At 46.1% G+C, this 17016-nt stretch overlaps 1 protein-coding gene across 1 annotated transcript; it reads left to right on the forward strand.

The window, feature by feature from the left end:
* Positions 1–350: 350 nt before the first annotated feature.
* CD2 (CD2 molecule) lies at positions 351–11347 on the forward strand. The gene is made up of 5 exons (XM_059466386.1): positions 351–494; positions 3178–3474; positions 5803–6045; positions 7980–8099; positions 9739–11347. The coding sequence occupies exons 1-5, from the start codon at positions 434–436 to the stop codon at positions 9948–9950; spliced, it is 933 nt and encodes a 310-aa protein (XP_059322369.1). The 5' UTR covers positions 351–433; the 3' UTR covers positions 9951–11347.
* The last annotated feature ends 5669 nt before the right edge of the window (positions 11348–17016 follow it).

Genomic DNA, 17016 nt, shown 5'->3' on the forward strand with positions numbered 1-17016 from the left:
TGTCCAAATTATTATTACTCTAACAATATTGCTATTTTTATAACCATTTTATTATCATTAAACTTTTAAAATTTAAAAAAACCCCAAGTGATTGGCATTTTTCACATGGATGCTGGAACTGGGCTCCTCAGGTGAGCATTGAGGAGTATGAGGGCCCCACCTGGCCCTCCAGCTGGGTGGACAAACCTCCAGGGCATTCCTGTATTTTAGTGCCCATTTTCTTTGTTGTCTCCACGTTGCCTCCATGCAGACAAAGCACCCTGTTGAGGCTGATTTCCGCCCCTGCTAGAAATGAGAAGTGCTGGAGGAGAGGAGGAGGGCACAGAGGCTGCACTGACATGTCCCATCACTGCCTGCTCACAGCAGAAAACCCTTTCACCTGCCAGGAGCTATCACTGGACAAGGCAACACTGGGTGGTTTTTGACCCTGAAAATGAACTTTAGGAGGATTTTCCTAGTCAAGTGCTTGCTGCTTTTATTTCCCAGTGTAAAATGTGAGTTTTTCTTACAGTTTTTTGCTCTTTTGGGCTGATGTTAAAATTGCATTTTAAAGCATTTACAACTTGGTGGGCTGCTACTGATAAGGAACTTGTTCCACTTTTCCAATGAGTGAAGACATCTGGGTTATTGCGATTGTTATTTGATTTAATTTTCAGCCAGGGGGAGGGCAGGACCTGAGTTTCCTATTCCAGTTATAATAATAAGCTGTAAAGAGTTTTGGTTTTAAGTTAATGAGCCTTAATTTGACACATGTGTAATGAGAAATGTCAGCATACAGTTTGCATTCTGCCCTCAAGGCAGCTTGTACTACATTAGAGATCCAGTTCACTGTGCATTATCGCATGTAATTTCCTTTTCTTATCAAAGATGTGCAAATCTTTTGAAAGTGCAATTTATATTCTTCCATAAATATTAACAGAGTGATAGATTCCAGTGTCTTCAGTGGAGCTGAAGTTTAAGATGTGAAAACAGCAAGCGACTGCATATATTTTTTATATTTTGCGTATTATTGTTCTCATTATTTTTTAAAATATTAATCTAAAAGCTTAATTAAGGTGTTAACTCATAGATTAGAGAAGGTTTTTTAAGAGATGGAGACAATACAAGCCTGCATAATTTTTTTCTCCCTCTGTTTCATTCCACTAAGTTTGTATGTATGGTGGTTTAATGCTTTGCTTTTCCTTCAGAACAAAATTAATAGATAAATAAGGATTTCTTCTTTTTATGTACACAATCTATAAAACATCTTCCCCAGCAGAAATAAGGATTATTCCCTTGAATAGAAAATAGTTTCCTTCCTTCTCTAAAATTACTATGGGAGCTTTTTTCTTTTAACTCTTTCTTGTGACTGAGTGAGCTGTGGCCTCTCAGTTAAAACATTTCTGCCCTTTGGAGCACATTTTAGTGGGCATTTTTATCAGAAGTGCTGTTTCATTAGTTAAACAGATTTTTAATATCATGGGATACTCAGCTTTCCACTAGAAAGACAATGGAGACTAGATTGATATTTAGAAATGTCTCTGGTCCACAGAGATGCCATTGAATTATCCTTGGAAACTCAGATTATTTTTTTCCTTTGCTTTCAGAGAGAAAATGTAAGTGGTGTCTGTTATGCAAAGAAATCCTATTACTAGCTCTAAATACTTGTTCATGACTGAGCAGAAACAAGTATCAGAAATCAAATATTGGGGTATAACGTGTAGTGTCATCTGTGTGGGGCGTAGCTGCTTCCAAGGCTGTTTAGTTGATAGCTTTATTTCAGGACATTTCATTAGATATGTCAAATACCTTGCAAGAAAGGCAATGCAGGAAAAACAAGCTCTCTTTGGAGGTGGTGAATTGCCAGAAGCACTACAGCATTAATGTTCTTGTTGCAGAGGCATGCGATTTTAGTTCTCTGATTATCTCTAATATTGTTAGTTTAATGAAATAGCCACTGGGTTTCAGTTTCCCCTCCGCGGTGCCATTTATCATTATCCTAGATACAAGGAGTGAAGGACTGTAATAAAAATATGCATAAACACAGGTTTTTCTCTCTGTGGGGAAAAAAATACTTAAAACACATAAAATTAGGGCAGAATCAGCTCTGTGTGGTGATGGGAAGGGAAATCTGCTCCTGCTGATTGGCTTCACCCTGTAAATTGAGGAGGAATGAACACAAGAATCTGACAAACTAAATAAGCTGTGGCTCTGAGCTCGTGCCAGTGAGCTTATCCCACCTGACACTTGCACGCAGATTTCGCCCTCCTCCTGCAGGTTTGTCCACCTGCCACGGGGCTGGGGACAGTTCCTCACTTGAAATGACCTCCAAGGAAAGTTTCCCAAGTGCTGGCTCACCAGAAATGGGCCCAGCAGAGGCGGTGGCTGGAGGGGAGCGGGCAGAGCACCCGGGCACTGCTCCAGGAGTGCAACATCCCCACTGCTGCACACGTGGTGGATGTTTAGTAAATATCCCCTTTGGCAGCCCCAGGCTCAGGTGCTTCCCAGTCCTGACACCACATTTGGAATCAAAGGAAAAGATTTTTAGGGTTTTTATTTTTGGCAATTGCTTTTCTTGTAATGACTCCTGCAACCCCTCAGATGCTGGTAGCTGTTTATTCCTGCCCTACTTTCCCCATCAGGGAAAAATCAAGTGGGTGCATTCCAGGGGGGCAGAGTAACTGCTGTGGGTGTGCCTCCAGCTCAGTGCCTTACACTCACCACAGATTGACGTGGGCTGCTATTATTATCATCATTGCCATCACTGGGGTTGCTGAAATGATTCTGCTGTCCAGAGATGTAACTATTTTTGCTGTTTGCAGTTCTGGGTACCAGCCCGTGCCATGTGCAAAACACAGAAGTGACCTTCTTTGAAGGAAGGGCTAAGTTCATGTTAAACTGAAATGGGAGGGCATGAATTTTGGCATCCAGAGTCACTCCAAGTAAATCAGCCAGGGTATAAATTCAGCCTTTGAAAGCTGGGCTCTTTGCTTTCTTGCCTCTCAGAATTAAATTGGATGCTGGAATTTATCTAATGAACAATCAAGAAATACTTTGGAGCAGGGGAAGAAGATAGCATCAGTAAAGCAGAGAGGCTTAGGCAGCTCAGGAAGGGGGTGGCATAGCAAGTGACAACTTTTGGGTGACTGCTGTGGCTGCTGGAGACAACTGAGGGGCTGGCTGTGCTTCCCTCCACAGGCTCCAGCACCAGCTGGATTTACAAGGCAGTGAACGAGACAGCTCTTCTCAGCATTGCTGCTCCTGGGAGCATCTACGAGGCCACATGGAAGAAAGGGACACAAAGGCTGGTTCAGATCAGAGACAACAGAGCCAAGCACTTTGTGAACAAGGAGCAGTGCAGGTGTGCCCTACTCCGCAATGGGACCCTGGAAATCCAGCGCCTGCAGAAGGAGGACAGTGGGAGCTACACGGTGCAGGCTTATCAGAAGGATGGACAGCTGAAGGCAGAAGAAAGTATAATGTTATTAGTTCAGGGTGAGTTTTTGCCTTTCCCATGCCATGCTCAGGACAGCTAAACAAGATTTGGTACTCTCTGCTCTGTCCCACAGCCTTTCCTACTCGGTGCCCTCCTTGCTGATTAGGAGTGGGAGGACTTCTGTAGGGCTGTACCTTTTTCTTCCTGCCACTGACAGCAGCCTGCCTCTCTCCTCCCTTCTCTGGATCTGGTTGATGGCCTCAAACCCCCAGCTTCTTTCTGGCTCCCCTGTTTGTCATCCAGCATGTTCCTAGCTGTGCCCAAGGAAGCAGCTGTGAGCAGGTTCACACTGAGAGCAGGGTGAGGATGGTCAGTCCTACTGCAGCACCACCAATAGTGCTGAGACCCTGAGCTGGGGTGGGACCTGAGAGGGGCCTGGGCTGCCAGCAGCATCCTGCTTCCAGAAACCTCTGCTAGGAGCACAGCAGCCCATGTGGGGTACAGTTGTGGCTGATGCACTGTGGGTTTTGGGTACTTCTGGTGCTATTTTATGGGTACTGAGTTATGACTGGTGTTGCCAGCCCCTTGAGGAGAGCTCAGGAGTCCTGATGGCACTAAATGCCTTAATTCAGGCAACGGAATCCCACTCCATTTTTGCTGTAACATACAAAACAGCCAGCAGTCACCTCCCTTGAGATGAACCACAACAGGAGCTGAACTTGCAGTGGAAGAAGACTCCTGCACCCTATCCTTGCACAGCACAACACAACAAATAGAAAAGCTGTGCTCTTTAAAGCACAGTTAAGCACACACCTGGGGCTTTCAGCTGCTTGGGTTCAAAGCATGAGGGCAGCCTCCATTCCTGTGCTGTATCTTGTCCTCAGAGATCAGAGCAGTAGCAGCCCAAAGGTTTTGGGGTGAGAAGGGATGATGGGGATGGCTATTCTGCTCCTTAAAAGCTGCTGTGTCCTCTCCAGACCTCTCAGCTGTAGGACAGCATGGCTTTTTTCCCCAATAAGGGGATAGCTTTGCTCTGTCCTTCTTCAGTCATCATGCACAGCTTTGCCAACATCTTGAGTTTGTGGCACCAGCTGGGATTACAGAAATTATGCCTTTTTGAGGCAGCAATGACAGCTGGAATGGTTTTAGCAGGGTTTCTGTGCAGTGGGAGGCCCCTTTGTGTCTAAGGGACTGCTGAGCAGAGCAGTGAGGGTGTCTCACTGCTTTGAGAGCTATTACTGTAAACAGAGTCAGGAAGTCATCAGGGCCACTGCTGTCATTGGGGTGTCCCCATTTCAGGCCAAGGTTAATTCTCCAGCCCAGCTGTGTGCTGCATCATTTCCTCTGCTGTTACATTACCTCTGACACATGGTTTTGGAAGTCCTGTAGTAACTCTTGGGTCCTCGAATAATTTGTCAGCCAGGCTGGACAAACAGTTGTTAAAAATATTTGAAAATTGTCCCAATGACATCCTCACCCAACTCCAGCACCTGGACTCTAATGTTTCCCACCGGGATGTTTCCCTGAGCAATAGGTTCCAGGTTGCAGAGGAGGAGTGGGCTTACCCAGGAAAGGGTGGCTGTGGATGTTGTGGTGTGAGCCTTGACTGCATGTGCTATGAGCAGTCCTTATTTTCTTTAGAATTTATGATCTCCATAATTTACTCAGCCTGTAACTACAGGTGGCACTGGCATTTTTTTAATCTGGTCTTAAAGGTAGAAATAATTATTTTTATTTGCTGTCCTTGCCAGTTGCCCTTACTTGATGAAAACCCTGCAGGCCTTTCCATCTCTTTCATTGACAGAGAAACTGGAACCAAAAGGGAGCAAGATGTTTGCAGGGCATAAGAAGAGACAGAAAAATTTTTTTTTTCCTGTCATAACCTCATTGAGAGCTGAAGTTTCTGTTTTGTGCTCTCCATTCTGGCTTGATGGCCTTCCATGCTGTGGTGTTGTGCTTGCTGAGTGCTGTTGGTAGCACACAGAGCACCATGAGGAGCTTTTAATAATTTTTCCCGCTTTAGAGAAAAATCTCTCTCTGATGGGCACAGGCTGAACAGGATCAATTTCCCTTGCACCAAAACACAGGGTCCAGAGGTGGAGGTGCTGTGGTTCTCAGTCCCTTCCACCCACCTCAAGGAGATTCAGCTTCCTCCCCTCACTTGCCTGGTGTCCAGCTCTGCTTTACTGAGCCAACTGTGTAGGCTACTGCTCTGCATTTTCTTTATTGTTGCCTTGTTACCTTGCAGTTGAGGTCCAATTTGCTGTTCATTCTTGTGTGATCTCATTAGCTGGTGATTTGGGGGTTATTCTCTGTTCTGCTTAAAGCAGAGGCTTTCAGGAGGAGAAATACTCTCAGACATGCCTGTCCCTTCCCTTCTCTTTCAGAACCTGTCCCTCAGCCAATCCTCATGGCTGAATGCAGGAATAAAAGTGTGTCTGTCAAGTGTGAAGCAAAAGGGAAGGCCAAGGATGAAGTATTTTTAATAGAACTGACCCAACCCAATGGCAAAAAAATCCAAAAGAACGCAACAGTGCTGGAATGGCACGGGTGGAATTCTGGGACATTCCGATGCGTTGTTAAGAACAAAGTCAGTGAAAAAATGGCTGAAAAAGCAATTAACTGCTCAGGTAAGAAATCTCTTCTGTCAGAATGTGCTAGGGTGGACCACTGCTGAGGGCAGTGAGGTGTGAGAGAGGTTTTGCTCTTCCTCTTCTCCTGTGGGGAGATCCATTGTGTTTTTCTCCTCTCCACGATCATGTCTATCAACGTGGTGGTTGCCTGCAACTGTGGGTGTGGATGAGTTCTCTCACAAGGGGGAAAATAAGCTGCTTGCACTCTTCAGCTTGGCCTAGAAATCAGGAGGGAAGTTCTGGAGGGTTTTTCTTTGGGGTTACACGGGTCAGATAAGCATGGTTCAAATGTACCAAGGTTTTCCTATTCAGCTAACCACAGATGCAGCAAAAGGACTGAAAGGATTGCATTTTAAATGGGAAGAGTCATGCTGGAAATGATTCAGTAGGCAAAAGAAGTCATCACAGTTGTCATCCTCCCACGTAAAAATTCTGCAAGTTAAGGCACAAACAAAGGAGAGATCACACTGGTGTGACATTGGGTGTGCTGTTCAAAGTTCAGAATTCCAGTGCAGTGCTGGGGAAAAGTCCTTCAATTTGCCAGGCTTGGGTTCATCCCACCCAACCACGAGTGCTCTGCTGGAAGCATTCTCTTACTCTAGACTCTTGCTGGAGCTGGTGGAGAGTAAAAGGGGCTCACAAGATCTGGCTCAGTATTTCCAATTTTTACCCATTTCTGCCACAGTGAATTTAGGGAAAGTCCAAGTCTGAAGGACAGCCCATGGTGTGAGAAGGGAGGGAGCAAGCCCTGAGGCTTAAAGGCTTTACTGAAGTGATCCCAGGTCTGCTGATTGTGACTCATGGGCCAAGAGCTGAGGGTCAGGATGAGCACTGCTCTCCTGTGCAGCTGATGCCTTCTGAATAATCCTGATTTCAACAATAGCCAAGCAATGCATTTTTGTGCTGCTGCCTGACCTGATGGACTGCACAGTCCCGTTGATGATTGATGTTAGCACTGGGAAGGGGCAAGCAGGATGTGGCATGGACTTTGGAGCCAGGTATGAAAGTGTGCTGCTGGATTAGATTTGTTTAAGTCAAGGCAAACTATCCCAAACACCTTGTCTGGATGAGGAAATCCTGGCCAAAGCTGCCCATGCCAGGACACAAGCCAGGCAAGGACAGGTCTGCCTCTAGTCAGACACTGGCCATTGTCTAGACAATTTTGATTTCACTTTTTCTCACCCTTGAGAAACACTCTTTCATCACAGGATGAATTGGGTCAGAGAGTTTGTTGTTTGTTTTTTTTTTTCCTCACATCATTAACAGAGAAATACCAATGATCTTTAAGGTAAAAATACAGCATTTCTCAGACACCAAAAACCCCCTAAGAACGTGGAACACTACTCTTCCTACCCAAACTAAATACCTCTCAAATTTTCTATGTAGTGGCAGAACTCTGCCAGATCCACAGTAGATTAAAAATCCCTCATCTTGGAGCCCCACCTCCTTCTAATCCTGCTGCCCTCTGTGAGCACTTGGTCCTGCATCTAAGGCCAATCACCTTGAATTTTGTTCTTTAGAGGCAACATTTCAGGTGGGCTTAAGCTCAGCCAGCTTTTCATAGAAGTGTAATTATATGTGACTCTGTCCAGGCTCCTCTTGCACTCATCTGGGAGAAACAGGTACAGAAAAAGCCAAATACACCTTGGTGTAACACTGGCTGCTAAAACAAGTGGCAATTTAAATACAGTGAGCTGGCACACATGAATGCTCTGGTTTCAATTTTCTGCAGAACTTGAACCCATCAGGGAGCAATCAAAATTCTCAACAATGAGGAACAGCAACTTTCTGCTGTCAGCAAGTAAAAGGCAAAGGGTGGGATGTCTGCTGGTCTGCCTTTACAGTCAATGGAAGAAAATGCAGAATTCTGAGTAGATGTTGTGCAAGTGATTTCTTTCCATTCTAACATCCTCTTTCATCCCCTAAACTAGGCAAGATGGACTTTTATCGCATCTTGAGCATAGCAGGAGGTGCAGTCTTCTTTGTCATCTTTGTGATTTGCATTATTTATTGTATCAGAAGGAGGAAAACGAAAAGGAATGAAATTTATGGTAAGTGTTTAAGAGGCTTTGTTTTGCTATCCAGCCACCTAAAATATTAGAGCTTCCCACTGACAGCAACCCTGTGGTCAGGAGCATTTTCTCTGCCCTGACATGAGCAATAACATGTTGCACATGGTGAATCTGTGTAGATCAGCTGGCATTGCCAGTCTCACTTTCTGATATGTGCTTTGAGAAAGCCACCTGAGTATAATTTTACATTGTGGCTGTTCTCTTTTGAGTGGTACAGATCACTGCCTCAGCTGTGCAGTGACACCATAGCCTCAGCTCTTGGGCCTGGATTCAGCAGGAATCAAGAAAATTAGCCTGAGAAAATGAATACTAATATTTTAGTGATTATTTTATGGTGACTAGCCTCTCTGAAACAGTTTGCTGTGAGTTTAAGGCCAACTCAGTGTCTCAAGAGGTAAATCCCTCAATCCCTAAGTTAAGATGAGTGATATTTCAGAAATGATGAGTCAGTGATCAGAAGTCAGCCTGTATGAATTTACCTCTTTGTGTGAAAATTAATGCTGACAGAAGGGATCTCTGGCTGAGAGGATTTTGGAAATCCCAGCACAGACAAAGGCAGGGCAAGGTACTTTGATGTTATTTCCTGGGGTTAGATCTCACTTTCCCTTTGGTAGCCTCCTAAAGGGGACAGAGCAGCTCAGGCTGGGGGTGTCCACTGATGTCTCCTTGATAAAGCTGATTCCCCCAACAGACAGGGCAGAGCTTTCCCAAGTGCTCCAGGTACCTTGATCTCTGCCAGGCAGCCAAAAACTTCCATGTTGGCCTGGGAGATGCAGGCAGAGGTGATTTTTGCTGTTCACTGGTGTTGTGGTGCTGGGTGGGTCCGCAGGACGAGGTGAGAGTTGAGAAGCTGACTGCGAATTTTTAGAAGGCTGATTTATTATTTTACAATATGATATAATATCATATATTATATTATATTAATATTGTATGATATGAAAATTATATGAATTATATATGATATGAAATTACATGAAAATTATATTATATTAAAATGATATGAAAATTATTTGAAATTATGTATTATATGAAATTATATGATATATGAAAATTATATACTAAAACTATACTAAAAAGAATATATAAATAAAACCAATATTTTATTTATATAATTTATATTTATAATGATTTATATGTTTATATTTTTATAAATTTTATTTTTATATAATTATATTTATAATTATTTATATTTTTATCTTTAAAAATATAAATAATATATAAATAATATATAAAAATATATAAAAATAATATATAAATAAAAAGAGAAAAGATACATCAGGAGGCTAGACAAGAATGATAATAAAAACCCATGACAGACTCAGACTCTGACACAGCCGGCTGTGATTGGTCATTAATTAAAAACAATTCAGATGCTGGGTAAACAGTTCTCCAAATCACATTCCAAAGCAGCAAGACAGGGAGAAGCTGAAGCTTCACAGCTTCCCAGGAGTAGAATTCCTGGAGAAGGGATTTTTCATAAACTGTTACGGTGACACACTGGTACAGCAGGAACGTCTAAGAGTGGCGGCTTAAAACACAACATTTGGGCTGAGGCCATTTCTGTGTCTCTTGGACTTTTTGTTGGATGTGTGACTGTGGGGTCCTGGTGTTGTTGCAGGGGAGGAGCGAGCGATGCAGACCCTGCCCGTGTACCATGAGATGGGGACGATGCGGGAGCTGCCCCAGGCTCCGTCCAAGCCCACCCCGAGGCAGCAGCGAGTGCAGCAGCGGCCGCTGCCCCCGCAGCCCCAGGAGCCACAGCAGCTCCGGCCCCAGCCACGGCCCCGCACCCAGCCACGGACCCCAAACCCCCCCAGACACAGGCCCTGAGCGCACAGCCTGGCGTGCAGCAGGCCCAGAGCCTGCAAGACTTCCCTGGTGTTCAGCAGCCTAAGATGGGAAATGCCAACTCATGGTGACTGGACTGGAAGCCCCTCTCTTCTGCCTTTGGACCCCTGCTTATCTCTCTGTAAGACTACAGGTCACTTTCCTTTAACCCTTGCTATTGGACAATTTCCAAAACCCCTGAACCCTACATAAAGAGCTGCTTTTGCCCAGCTTGGGCAGAAGAAAACCTGGGAACCTTCACAGAAGAACCTTCTGTCACTGGGAACCTTCGCAGATGAATTAATAAAGACATTGCTGTGGAACCCCACACAGATTTCCAGATTTCTCCTCTCTTTCCCTGCATCTGCCTGCCTAGGCACCTAGTAAGATAAGAGCTGATATCACAATGAGCTGATCATCACTAAAGAGCTGATACCACAACCTTGCTAAGGTTGCCTGCAGCTAAGAACTGCTTGGACAGCTGTGCTGACAGGTCAGAGCTATCTGGACCCTGTTGTAGCCTGCTGGGGACAGCCTGAATCCCAGAAAAGGCCACATTTCTGGCAGGAGGGATGTTGGTCTCTCTGCTTCACCACTCTCTGGGAAAAGAAAGTTTGTGACAGCCAGGAGCCCCTCCTGCTCAGCCCTGTGTAACACTCAGCTGTGAAAAGGCAGCTTTCCTTGCAGAGAATCAGCATCAAATAGAGACCAGGAGACTCAAGGTGATGGGCATTCATCCCTGTGGCCATTTTTTCATCATGTTAGGATACAGATATGGAGCACTGAAACCTGTGTCTTTCTGTGGTTCACTTGCTTTTACTGCACCTTCTTGTTTTCTTGGATGATATTCACCAAGAAGAAGCTAAAGCTCTACTTGGACAAAACAGACCTATGGATCTTACAGGGTTCCATCTCCTGCTACACATTAGGACAGCTCTCTGGCTTCAGCATCAAATACATGGACTCCTGGACCAAAAATGAGTTGTATATAATTAAATATTTGACTGAAGTTGAAAGGATTTGTGTCGTACAATGTAGAGAAGAAAATATTGAAAGGACCTTGAAGGACCTCTGTCGGAAAAACACAAATGGGAAAGGAAGAACTTCTCCCTTTTCTCCCTTTCTCCACTGTGTTTAGAAAAGAAACTGTAGACTTGAATTGCAGCAAGGGAGAGTTAGGTCAGTATTTTATTTTTCTTTTTAATGAAACACTGAGAGAGATTTCTGAGAGAGGTTCTCCAGCACCGGGGTTTCAAAGGGTGGATGAGACTACATTCTGTGAAGCCTTTGTGTTCTGACAAGGGCCAGGAGAATGTGCTACACAGCCCCTTCAGGGACAGTTTCAACTCAGTTTTCTTTGACTTTTAGGCAAATAAAACAAACCTTTATTCTCATAATAAGTCTGTGGGGCTATCCAGACAATTTTTGTTTTGCCTAGAAGAGGTCTGGTCTCCTTTGGCTCATGAAACAGAGCATTATAAACTGCCCACCAGTAGGGTTGCTGATGGCACTGTCTGAATTGTCAGGGATTCACATCCCAGTGACTGTGTTTCTTGATTTTGCTGGCAACACCTCAGGTATAATGAGGGGATGATGGAGAGCTGCTGAGAGATCTGCATCCCCAAGGGAGAAGCTGGACTGCAAAAAGTGCACCTGCATTACCTTCCATGTGGAGGTGTCCATAGCTGCCTCTCAGGACAGCTGAGGAGCTGAGAGCACAGGCCTGTTTTAGAGCAGTGTCTGCATGGATACACTGACCAATTTAGGGTAAAAAGCAAGGCAAGTGAAGGAGGAGAGAGCTACAGGAGCCACAGAACACAAGACAACCAGCCAGCTAGCTGATGTGTCAGGCAGAAGAACACCCAATGCCTCTTCCAGGCTGGCCCATACCACATGTGCCAGGGCAGATAAAACAGCCATGCTTGTTTCTCCTGAGAAATAGGACTATTTTTATCTTCTGGGGTAAGGGCAAGGAGGCAACTTGTCAGGAAAACGAAGCTTCTGCCTCCTCCAGAGCTCAGTCACTTCACTTGAACTCTGACAGCAGGAATAGCCCTGGGAGTGCCACTTGCTCTCTTGCCTTAGCTTTCTGCAGCTGATTCTTGGGCTTTTGCTATTTAAAATTGCATTTGGTAAGTGTTTCATGGTTTATTTTGTAACATACCATATGTTATATCCCTGAACTGAACAAATAAAGAGAAGACTGGGTGCAGAGGATCTTAGTTCACAGCTGTGCTGGTACTTCAGTATCTCACTTTGATACAAAGGAGGCAAAAAACCCCATTTTGGTCCCTGAGCCACAGAGGCAGGGTGCAGGAGGTGTCACACCGTCCCTGGGAGGTGCTGGGGTGCCAGGAGCTGGTGGGCTCAGGCTGGTGTGGTGAACACAGCTGCTCTGCCTGTCCTGTGAGAGCTTTGCTGGTGCTGCTCTGTGGTTACAGGTGTGGGGCTCCTTTCTGAGAGAGAGGGAGGGTTACTAAGGCCTGAGAAAGAAGATTTATCCCAATTGGGTTGATTTACCCAAAACACAGTCCTTGGCAGGCAAGAAAATACTACTAGCACAGAGCATGCCTGTGCAATGGAAAGCTCACCAGGGCAAAACTTATTTTTTATTTGCTCCTTTTCTTTTGATGGTCACCATTGTTTTTGTGATGTCTCATTGTACAAGTACTGTCTAGTGCAGCACATCAGGAACAAACGTGAGACATCGCAAAAGCAATGGTGACTGTCAATGCTCCATGACACATTCAGAAAAAATGCTGACTTATCAAATAAGCACCCAGCAGATTTTCATTTTTCTGAATTCATGTTGTGGGGCATTCAAATCTTGGGTTTTTATGCTGTAGTGGATGTTTCAGCTCTGGAAATTGAGCTGACATTGGGACCTAAGACATAACAGGACGTGCTTGGCTCTGGTGGTTCTTGCTGTAACCTTTCTTGGTTCTTCTTTTGTAGATGCATCTACCACTGAATCATGAGGTGAAGTGTTTTTTCCTACTCTTCTTCAGGGGGATGAGATGATCAATGCTGGTCTTGTCCTTTTCTGTCTGCTGCCTCGTCCCCCTGTTTGAGAGCTGCAGTTTCTGTGCGTGGGTATTAGCAGGGATCAGTTTTGTTGGTGGCGTGCTCTAGAGCCAGAGCTGAAGGAATGGGATGGAGGGAGGCTCAGCCCTGTGATCAAGGCAGGTCTGTGGTTGTGCTGTGGGTCTGTAGCACTTACCAGATGGGCAGAGTGAGCAGGCACCCAAAAGAGCAATGGTTGTTTCTGTAGAAGATACAAATCTTCTATCCCAGCATTAACCCGTGTGGAAACAGCAGCACTTGCTGCCCAGACCTTGCCTTTCTAGTAATGTAACCATAACCTGCTTGTATCTCTCTTGGCCTATCTAGAGGGAGGTTCTCAGGCTTCTGACAGAGGCCAGATAATAATTTAATTTCTAAACCAAAACTCTGAGTAAAAAGTCAAGTAGGAAACCATAGCTAGTACAAGCCTTTCTTGAGATGCTTGCCAAAATGATGCCATGGGGAAAAGACACTGATTTTGTCCTTATTCTGCTACAGATATTCAGGTGCTGCAGCTGATAATGTAAGAGGTCTGGCCTCAAGACTTTGGATAAGATCAGTTTGTAGTAGCTATCAAGCTTGTGAAATACCACTGCTGGGCAATCCTATCTCATGCTGTGGGAAGAAAGATAAGGGTTAATTGAAGGAGAGCACAGTGAGAGGCCCTGAGCCAATGAACTGGCCTCCTGGTTCTTCTGCCAGCCTCAGCTCACAAGAGGAGTGCCAAACCCAACCTTCTCACTCTCTCCCCCACCAAAGTGCTCCTTCCCTCCCTGCAGAAGGGAATTTATACCACAGGACCTTTTCTCATCCTTCCAGCCTGCCTGCCTTGAGCCTTGGATCAGCTGAACCATGGGAGCCTTTCCCTCCCTCAGAGGTGCAATTTCGTTCTTTACCTTTTCAGAGAAGTGCCAGACCCTGGTGCTTGCCCCAGATTGAAATTCTCCTCAGCTCTGCTACAGCCCCCTCACCAGAACTGCTCTTCCTTTGTGAACAAAGGAATCAGGTGAAGGAGGTGCCAAAGCATGACATGGCTGCTGCTCCCCTGGGCCTTCTGGTGGAGCTGGGAAGGTGTGAAAAGGAGGTGTGAGCAGCAAAGGGCAGGCATGTGAGGAGCTACCTCACAGAGTGATCAGTGAAGCATCTGCCAGCTACTGCTCAGGGCCTCCAGGCTGGGGTTAAGGGCAGGGATCAGCTGAGCTGGCCCAGTGAATAAGCCAGGTTCTGTGCATGGGGCATACAGGATGGGCAGGCTCAGAAATGGCTGCTTGAGAAGATGAGCTGGATGATCAGGAAGCAGGATTTGAGTCACATAATTTGTCACACTCTCAGTCCCGGAGCGTGGCTTTTCTTTCTGTGCAGAGCTCCCATCTGAAGAGTGATTTACCCTTTGGGCAGAGGCATGAGCTGCCTGCCTTGCTGGGCCTCCTGTTTCCCCCTCCTTTTTTTCCATCTGAGGACCAGCTGCCTTGTTCTCACCTCCTGTGATGACACTTCCCACCATTACTGTCTATTCTAGTTTTCCTTTCCTACAAAATGCCCACTCAGGATGGTTTATTCTTCCTCTTTGAATGACGCCTCAGGACTCCACCTATGCACGTGTCGGCCTAAGGGAGGAAAGGGGACTTTCAAGGTGTCCTCATGGCTTCAGAACATGGTTCCTCATGATCATGCCTGCCCTGAGAAGCCCCTCTCTGGATTGTTTGCTGTTGGCTGCTTTTGCCAGTGCTGTCAGGAACGATTCCTGGCTCTGGAAGGAACCTCTTGGCTGCCTTCTGCCATGGATAGTGCACAGCCTTGGCCTGCTCCCCTTCCTGAGTCTCACTGGGCCTGTGGTGAACCCTGGGCATGGAGCCCATGGTGCTGTGAGGCCCTGCTAGGGCAGTGTTTGATCCTGCCCACCTGCCTGTCACCAGCATTGTCCCCAGTGAGGTGCCAGAGCCTCGCCTGCCTTTGCTTTGGGCGCTATTGTTCGACAGTTTCTGCCTGGGGTGCATCTGAAGCGCAGTTTTGAGATAACAGGAAGAGATAACACCACAACTGAGATGCTCATTGGTTGTGTTTCCCACACACTCTTTCTGCCTACATAAAAACAGCAGGCAAGTGTTTCTGGCTGCCTGGCCTCCCACACAAATCACAAATGCCTGCTTTAATTTCCAGTCCTTTGGTGTGGGGCATGGGGCAGGTGAGCGAGCAGAGTGCGGGGGCAGAGGGGTGCGAGGAGAGATGCTCTTGGTGCTGTCACTGCTGTCCACTGAGGGGAACAGCTCTGAAACAGCACTGCCTGCAGGCAGCCCCAGGCTGCATCTCCCTGCTTGCCACTCCCTGCCTCAGCAGCAGTGACATGGGGACAGCCAGTGAGGCATTTGGACAGCTGGCCCTGGTAGAGCCCCAGGATGAAATGTCTGGGACCGGAATTAGGCAAACCCCTCTTCCTCTGTCAAAGCCAAAGCGAGTTTTCCCGTGAATAATGGCAGTGAAATTAAGGCATGCTTGTTTGCCAACAAGTTCCTGTGAAAGGGTGCCCTGGTCTCCAGCTTTTCTTTCATAAAACGTGCATGCACATGACGTGCTTCCACGATGGGCTCCCTGCAAAGCCTGTGTCAGTCCCTTCCTCCTTTGGCTGCGTGCCCCTGAGCCCCTGTGCTTGTTGGCAGGTGTTCTGGAGGATCCTGCTGGGCAGTTCCTAGAAAGGAGCTCTGTGCCAGGGCGCTGGGGGGTTGCCATGCTCTGCCTTGGCTCTGCTCTTACTCCTGACTCATCTCACAGTCACTGGGGTGTCCTGTCTGTCCCTTGTGACTTGCCCTGTCCTGAGCAATAGGCACAATGGCAAACCAGGGAGAGCAAGGGCAGGGATGCCCCTGTGATGCTCCTAATTGTATTCCTGCTGGAAATGGGATTTCTCCAGTTGTACAAGAAAGGAAGGTATCAGTTTGTGCTGGCGTTGCTCTTTTCCTCCATCTCTGCTTTCCTGGAAGTTTTACAGCTGTTAAAGGCACCACCTGAGGGAGCTGTGTCTCCGGGAATGGCTGTTCTGAGGGAGCTGTGTCTCCAGGAATGGCTGCACAGCACCAGGCTGCACCGACAGCGAGGCCCTTGTCGTGCAGACACACCAGTCACTGTAGTGACCATTTCTAGCTGGCTTCAGTGATTTCAGCAGCCAGGGCCACTGTACATGGCAAAATGAGGATGTGGCTCCTGCTGCTGGTAGGAAGTTCTGGTATTTCAAACCCAAAATTCAACCAGGAAAACCTCCAATGCTCTTCTGCTGACCTTACAGTTCCTACAGACTCTATTTTTCTTTTAGCCATTTATAAATTACCAAGAAGGCAAGCTTAGCCTAAAGCTATCCACTGCAAAAGAGGAACAAAGCAACATGGAGATTTTTAAAAAGCACTGTCAAGAAGGAAATTTGTCTGCACAGCAAGTGACTTGTAGGAGCCTTTAGGCCCTGTGGAAATTAAATACCAAGTGTTGAAGGAGTTGATCAGAATCCAAAGTTTTCCAAAGGAGGGTGTGTTTAATAAGGAAAAAGGAGTGAAAATAAAGAGTGTCCCTATCCTGTTTCTTTCAGACATCTTGTGTTGCCTAGAAATTCAGGTCACAGGTGGGCTGCCTTGTCTGATGCTTCAGAAAACAGCAAATATGTCCCTGACTGTTGCTGCCAAACTACACTCAGTTATCAGGTTCATTCTTGTCCTTCTCACCCCTCTTCCTTGGTACAGGTACAGTTTGGCTGGGCTGTGTTCTAGGGCAAAGAGGCTGGAGATGTATGTCTCTGAATATCAAATGTTAGCTGCAGTAGGCCTCCCTGTTGATGTTGGGAACATCACATCAGGAAAACTGGATTTCCCTTAAACTGGAAGACCAAATGCCAAACCAAACTGCAGCTCCGAAGAGCCACAGGTGCCAGGATTAGAGGCAATGTCAACAACATGAGGAGAGGCATTTCAAGATAGCAACCACAGAAGAATCAGCTGTGAATCTGCTTTGTCTCAAAGAATCT

This window comes from Ammospiza nelsoni, chromosome 2 (genome assembly GCF_027579445.1).
Source record: "Ammospiza nelsoni isolate bAmmNel1 chromosome 2, bAmmNel1.pri, whole genome shotgun sequence".
NCBI classification, from domain to species: Eukaryota; Metazoa; Chordata; class Aves; order Passeriformes; family Passerellidae; genus Ammospiza; species Ammospiza nelsoni.

Coding starts and splice junctions, on each gene's coding strand:
- CD2 (XM_059466386.1), top strand. CDS start 434: ATGAACTTTAGGAGGATTTTCCTAGTCAAGTGCTTGCTGCTTTTATTT. Junction 3,475..5,802: donor TATAATGTTATTAGTTCAGG/GTGAGTTTTTGC, acceptor CTTCTCTTTCAG/AACCTGTCCCTCAGCCAATC. Junction 6,046..7,979: donor AAAAGCAATTAACTGCTCAG/GTAAGAAATCTC, acceptor CCCCTAAACTAG/GCAAGATGGACTTTTATCGC.